This window comes from Myotis davidii, unplaced genomic scaffold, assembly GCF_000327345.1.
Source record: "Myotis davidii unplaced genomic scaffold, ASM32734v1 scaffold517, whole genome shotgun sequence".
Taxonomy (NCBI): domain Eukaryota; kingdom Metazoa; phylum Chordata; class Mammalia; order Chiroptera; family Vespertilionidae; genus Myotis; species Myotis davidii.
Window position 1 is genome coordinate 393,223 of NW_006287924.1, and position 7,312 is coordinate 400,534.

General features: G+C 38.6%; 1 protein-coding gene across 1 annotated transcript in view; it reads left to right on the forward strand.

Annotated features, from left to right (window-relative positions):
• Nucleotides 1-3,601: 3,601 nt before the first annotated feature.
• STXBP6 (syntaxin binding protein 6) overlaps nucleotides 3,602-7,312 on the forward strand; it is a 193,342-nt gene continuing 189,631 nt past the window's right edge. Inside the window, exon 1 of the mRNA XM_006759772.2 lies at nucleotides 3,602-3,785. Coding sequence (XP_006759835.1) covers nucleotides 3,632-3,785 — 154 coding nt within the window. The 5' untranslated portion in view covers nucleotides 3,602-3,631. The remainder of the gene's footprint in view (nucleotides 3,786-7,312) is intronic.

The window sequence follows — 7,312 nt, forward strand, 5'->3', positions numbered from 1 at the left end:
GTGTCCTATAGGGCCCAGTGGCTCAGCCTCCCCAATTACCTGAGGTGGACATTCTTGGTGCACCCCCTTGTGGGCTTTGTGCACAGTCATGTTGTAGTTAAGCCTTCATTGTTGTAGGTAATACTGGGAGGGATTGACCTCCAGGCCAATTGGCTGTGAGAATCAGCTGTGTCTGCAGTGGGAGAACTTCTGTGCTCCAGACACCCCTCTGGGTTAAGACTTGCTTCAATGGGGCTTTGGTGGTCACTGAGTCTGCCCCCTGAGTGTGTCCTTTATGGATCCGAGGAGCTGCAATCTGGATGTTCCTACTCTGACCAAGGGGCACACTGGCTCCTGGATCTCTAAGGAGGTGCTAATCTAGCCTTTGCCTGAAGCTACCCAGCAGGAGCCAGCTGTGATGCAATGCAAATTGCCCTGGGGCCTTGGGCCAGCTGCAGTTTGTTAGGTAATTATTAGATTGCAAAGGGCCAGGCCGTTCATATGCAAAAGCCTCCATTCACAGCTTGGGCAGGGTCCCAGGGGATCAACAGGGCGGAGCGAGCAGTTATGGCTGCTCTCAGTCCTTCCTTAGAGGCCCTGCTTCTCAGGGTCCTGGCAATTGCTGCAAGCACCTCCGAGAGAATGTGCCTCTGTACCTCTGTATTTGACTTCCGCACCGCACCTCCTCTGAGTCTCGGTATGCTTTTCTCTTTCCTTCTAGTTGTAGAATTTCCACTCAGCCAGCCTTCCTGTGGTTCTGGATGATGTCCATTCCATCTTTTAGTTGTATTTTTGAAGTTGTTGTGGGAGGCAGCATTTTCCGGTGTTTACCTATGCCGCCATCTTGGTTTCTCCTATGTGGTTACTTTTGATCACTGAGCTTGTCAGCCCTGACATGTAGCCCCTTTCTAGTTCACAGTATCATTGTCCTGAACAATAATTCTGATAATTTCTCATAAAAATAAGTTGGATAATGTCCTACTGGAGAGTTTCCTGAAGGTGATACCAATAAACTCCTTATCCTTATAACACTTAGTATAGAGCTTTCCATATTTTAGAACATTTATTCACAATTTAAGGGCTTCATATTCATGAATGAGACAAGTGAGGCTTTGGTAAATAAAAGGTTGCATTTTTCTTTTACAACTATTTTCTGGTATGGATGGCAACATTTACTCACTTAATTCAAGTTCAGAAGGTCTTTTATTTTTCATATTATAATAAGAGAGATAATAAAAATAGCATTTTAACCATTTATTATGATTCAGGCACTAGAAATAAGTGATTTGCATGCATGGTTCCATTTAATTCTTTCAGTGGTTCCATGAGGTAGGTGAAGATATCTATGTAAACCAAGGGTCTAAAGTTTTAAGAGATTTGTCCAGTCACATGTAGATCTTAAGTTTTTGAGCTGAAATTTCAACCCAAGTTCAGTGATTTTATTTTTCCGTTTTTTGTTCTTGGCCACTGCATATCAGCATAAAAAAAATACAGCAAAAGGTCATTTCTATTTCTTACTAGTTTTTCAAAAGAAGAATAGAATTTCCTAGGAGTTTCATAAAACATGCATGCCACTTTTTTTTTTCTTTTTTGACACACTTTACATAATAAAATGATAGCTTTCCATTTTTAACCACATTTTTAGAAAAATATGAATCTGAGATGGAAAATTAAAAACTATGTCACAGTTGGGTAGGTCCTGGTCAGAAAATGCCTGTTGAGTTTGGGAGTGTTTCTTTCTTTCTGCTTATAGAATGCTTGAAGTCACTCTGCTCCACTGGCTTTCGTTTTCTCCTATCATCAAAAGGTGACAGGTGAGAGGCCTTGGAGCTAGAAAAGAACTAGTATAGGTTTCTCTCTTAAAAAAAAAATCCCTGTTAATTATAACACCTGCTTAGGAAAGTCTCGTGGTAAATCATGGTGGGGGAAATTCTGTTTGCTAACTTCTAGGAAATCACAGGGAATCAGTTAGTGGTCAGTACATTGAAAAACAGGTCCCTCACTGTTGTCTTTTTGTTCTCAGCCAGTATGAGGAACCTGGTAGCAATGATAAAATGTTATAATGTCATAATCAGAGCACACATAGATCCGATATAGACTTACAATATGTAGTATAGAGATATAGATAGATAATAAAAAGTGACACTTTTTATTCTTTATTCTTGGTGTCACTAAGAATATCTGTTTTATTACAGAATTGCAACCAGGAGAAATTTCTTTAACCAGGGGGTACTTAAAAAAAAAATCTCTTTTCTACCATGAGGTTACAGATGTGGTCTAGTTATAGGAGGACAGATGTGCTGGTAACATTTGTGAATCCATGTTCCCCTGGTCTTTCATCATGAATCATCTGGATTTATGTGAAACCTTTGATGCAGTCATCAGTAAATTCCTGGAGAACAGGGACCATGTCTTAATGATTTCTTGCATCTCCAATACTGTGTAGAGGTAGCATTTAGTAGGACCAGTTGGCTCAATTTTACAGCAGGCGGATCAACTCCATGAGCTGCTGTTACCATATACATATAGCTGTGCTAGCGATCCATATGTAGGACCTCTGGATATTCTATATTACCTGCATGACCAGCCCATAAGCCCTCTCTGTACTATTAGTTCTGATTTATTAATTGCCTGAACAAATGTTGGTTACTGATTAAAGTGTAGACTATGACTAGTGTGACAGAAAACATTTACTCAAGTTATGGTTGAGCTTTTTGGATGATAGGGTCAACCTTGAATATATTCAGTACAAATAAGTAGAATTAAGTCCATTAAGGAAGTATAGCTTTTAGAAAACTAAATATAACATGGGGACTGTGTATGTGTAAGTTTTCTGGGAGGGAGAATAAGAAGGGGGACTCATTGTGAGTCAGCAACATACTGCTTTATTTTCTTAGTTATTGGGTGCATACCGCCAGTTAACCACAGGAGCATAACATGTGGGAACCGCTGGGTAACATTTCCAAAATACTTAGTATTTGTCAGACAGTTTTATAATTCTGTGGCAATTAGATACAGAGGAGCATTGGAAAATAGGACCTATTGAAAGAGGCTAATAAATAAGGATTAGTTGCTTAGCCTGAGCCAAAGCACTGAATGATGATTAAATTAATGGTCTTCTGTGGCATGTATAGTTATTATGTAGATGATATAATTATCTCCACTATGAATAGAATTAAGGAAATAGATTTACATTAGAGTTAAAGGAGATTTTGAAGGAGTGAAAAGTAACTTTAAGGATTGCTAGACAGTGGAAAGACTTCTCAACTGCAGATGTGGAGTCATGTTCCTTACAGGATAGGAGTGGGGGTGGATATGCATGCTATTAGACTTAGATGCAGTTGGGGTGCAGATTGACAAACTTTCTAGATCCCATTCTGTGCTGCTCATCTCACATTGTGTTTGACATGTTCAACAAGTAAGTCAGTGTTCTCTTTTCATTTGTATTTTTTCATAGTTATTACAAATGCCAAGACCTTGCTTTTGCACCTCAAGCAAAAGAGAGGCTAAACCACAAATGGAAAACTACTTCACCTGCAAGTCAACTTGCTGCTCATTTTTATACGGGCCCTTAGAGTGTTCTCTATTCCAACTTGCATTTTCTTTTTCTTCCTTAGGACACTTATTGTACACCCCCCTTGCTTGTTCTACAATGAGTGCCAAGTCGACCATCAGCAAGGAGATTTTCGCCCCTCTTGACGAAAGGATGCTGGGAGCTGTCCAGGTCAAGAGGAGGACAAAGAAAAAGATTCCTTTCTTGGCCACTGGGGGTCAAGGCGAATACTTAACTTACATCTGCCTGTCAGGTAATGAAAGCCAGAGACTAATATTATTAAAACAACTTCTCTTTTAAAACAGTTCCTTCTGAGGAACCCAGGAGGGTTATGTACACAAGCTCTGTCCATGTCTGCTCGTGCACTCTGCTTTTCTGTTGTCTGCTCTGGCCCTTACGCACTCATGGCACTTCTACTTCTGCGGTTGCTTATATGGGAAAGGCAAGGAGGCTGAATGTTCATGTGTTTTCTGATTCACTCAGAGCTTCTGTAAAGGATTTGGCAGACACAGTTGCTTGTCCATACTTCCTTCACTAGGACATTGGCAGAATGTGGGCTAGCCTTCGGGATTTTTGTTTTAGAACAATTCCTGATATTTGGATTATTGTCCTTACCAGCAGCCTGAGTTTCATTGAATTTCTTTTTCTTAACAGTTGCCAATAATCAGAAGTTTCTCTTAAGATAACTGTCGGCGCATTATGGAATGTGAGGAAGTAGTCTGAGCTCATAGATCACTTCTTTGCCTGGCAGCTGTTCCTTGTCAGAAAGACATCTGTGTCTATTAAGCCTAGTATTGTGTTGGATTATAATTTTTCCCTTTCTTTTTGTGATTGTAGGAGATCTGTGGGATTTACTGTGGACTTACACCAAGTTTTTTTGAGATAAAATTTAGATACATTTTCCATGGAGTTATGGGACATCTGTAATATTTCTGATATTTCTTATAACTGGGCAATGGAAGAATTAAGCTTGCCTTAATTAATTTATTTTTTAAAAATTTCCTTTAATTGTGGCTTGGGAATAAAACTTTTTTGGACTCATTTTTAGCTTAAAAAAATTAAGCCTGTGATTATTTAAGTTTATCACAATTTATTTCAGGGTAGAGAGAGCTTTTTTTCCCCAGAAAAAACATGTAAAGATAATAATAAGACTGTATCTTAGTAAAAATTGAAATGAGAACAACCCTGGCCAATGTGACTCAGTTGATGGAGTGTCATCTCAAGCACCAAAGAGTCATGGGTTCTATTCCTGGTCAGGGCATAGACCAGCCGTGGGCAAACTATGGCCCGCGGGCCAGATCCGGCCCATTTGAAATGAATAAAACTATTGAAAAAAAAGACTGTACCCTTTTATGTAATGATGTTTACTTTGAATTTATATTAGTTCACACAAACACTCCATCCATGCTTTTGTTCTGGCTCTCCGGTCCAGTTTAAGAACTCATTGTGGCCCTCGAGTCAAAAAGTTTGCCCACCCCTGGCATAGACCATCCATCTTTTCTTTGACTACTGCCTTTAAAAAAATCTCAAGTTGAGGGTTTGGGGAATGTATGGGAGGCAATCAATTGGTCTTTCTCTTTCTCTCTCCCTCCCTCCCTTCCTTCCTCTCTCTCTAAAAACAATATCCTTGGGTGAGGATTAAAATAAATAATTAAAAATAAATTTAAAAAAATGAAATTCGAACATAGCCCCTTTGGTAAGAATGCCATCTCAATGGTTAAAAGAAAGCTTTTATTTAAATGAGTGTGAGAGAATTGACCTCACACTCATTTAAATATTGGTCTCTCTTTTTAATCCAAAAAAAAGATTAGGTTAATAAAATCTGGTTATTGTCGGAGGACACTTGCATGCCTTTAGTGTGTTGGACAGTGCCTGGCATAGAATAGGGGCTTTAGTCATATCTAATGACTAAATTAAAGAAAGATGTAGTCATTCCTAATACATTCCTAGTATTTTGTTACTGAGACTTAGGTCTTAAAATTTTTTTCATATTCTTAAATTTAGGTTCTAGAGCAGTAGTTCTCAACCTTCTGGCCCTTTAAATACAGTTCCTCATGTTGTGACCAACCATAAAATTATTTTCGTTGCTACTTCATAACTGTAATGTTGCTTCTGTTATGAATCATAATGTAAATATCTGATATGCAGGATGGTCTTAAACGACCCCTGTGAAAGGGTCATTCGACCACAAAAGGGGTAGCGACCCACAGGCTGAGAACCGCTGTTCTAGAGCTTTTGCTTGCACCAATTAAAAGAGAAATGTGTTATAATAAATTTTTTGTGTTGGCTGAGCTGAACATGGACACATAGTGATTCTAATTTTATTTAGCGATTTTGTTTGCATTTGAGGCACATGCTATTATTGTTGGCATATTTCAGATCATATAGTTTGCAAGAGTGATATGGGGATCTTAACTGCCTCATCTCATGGAGCAGCATAACCATTTCCCCTGCCGTAGGAGATGATGACTGGATAACTGCATTTCCTTTACAAATGGTTTAAAGTCTGAAACGCTGAGAATTGCTCGTTTATTGTAATGGAGGAAAATCTTTTGTTCTGAAAGTCTTCATCCTTTTAATGTACTTGAATTTTGAGAGGACAGGTTGATAAAATAGTTCTGACATTTAAGCAGATATGTTCATGGAAACGGGCAGGAGAAGGCCAGGCAACTTTGACACTCAAACATTTTTTGCAGTTTGATTTTTCTTAGAATTGAGACAGAAGCAGCTACCTTTATTTTCTTATGTGAAACGTAGAGGAATATCATTCACATCTCTGTTAAGGTAATGTTTTTTTTATTAAGAAGTAATTCATTAGTTACTCAAATATTTATTAAGCACTTTTTATGTGCTGACCACTCTAAGCGCTTAGGGGTTCAGATATGAGAAAAACTCATGAAGCTTACCTTGTTTCACGGGGAAGGAGCAATAAACATTAATAAGTTACTCATTAAAAATGTAATCATTAACCAAAAAAAGGTTAACAAGGAAAAATATAATGAGATGAAGGCATGTGTCAGGAAATTTGGTCTGGTTGGGAGGACCCAGAGCTGCTTCACGGATTCTGAAAAGATAATGGTGTTGGTGCAGAGAGCATTCCAGGGAATGGCAGGGAGCCTCATTAAAAGGCTCAGCTGGATTTTGGTTTTTCCTTTTCTCTCACTCATTTGAAGGATGACCTCTTTGTAGCTGGACTCACCTAGGAGGCTGTGAAGTGAGAGCAGAGTCCTTGAAGGATAGCTTCCTTCCTGCTATGAGTGTGAGCCACCTCCTGCTTTCTAGGGAAGCCAAGCCTTTCAACTCTTATGGTTTGGTTGATGAAAACCAGCTATCCACTTTGAACAGGCAAAATCTGTATAAATTAGGGCAATATCTGCAAATAATATTTCACCACTTTTTAAATAGTATAAATAGTTGTGTTTTTTTAAAAAAGGGGAAGAATATCATAGTTTTAAAAGCTTGCCAACATATGCATGTAAGACATTGATATCCAATGTCTTTTCCTAATGTTTCTTTGTGTGAATCCCTGCCCCCTTCCAGTGTCTGGCAGAATTTATAATCTGAGAGGAAGACATTATATAATCTGTGAACATGAGACATTATTTTCAGAGTGGGTTGTATATCCTCTGTAGGAATATAAAAAGGTTAATGAGTGCAGGAAATAAGATTAGGTCAGGAAGGTGGTATGCTGTAGAGACTGCCTTGTTTTAAGAAGCCTATTTTTTTCCTAACTTTTAAAAATTGATAAAGACATTGAACAGTTTTGACCTACGCTGTGTC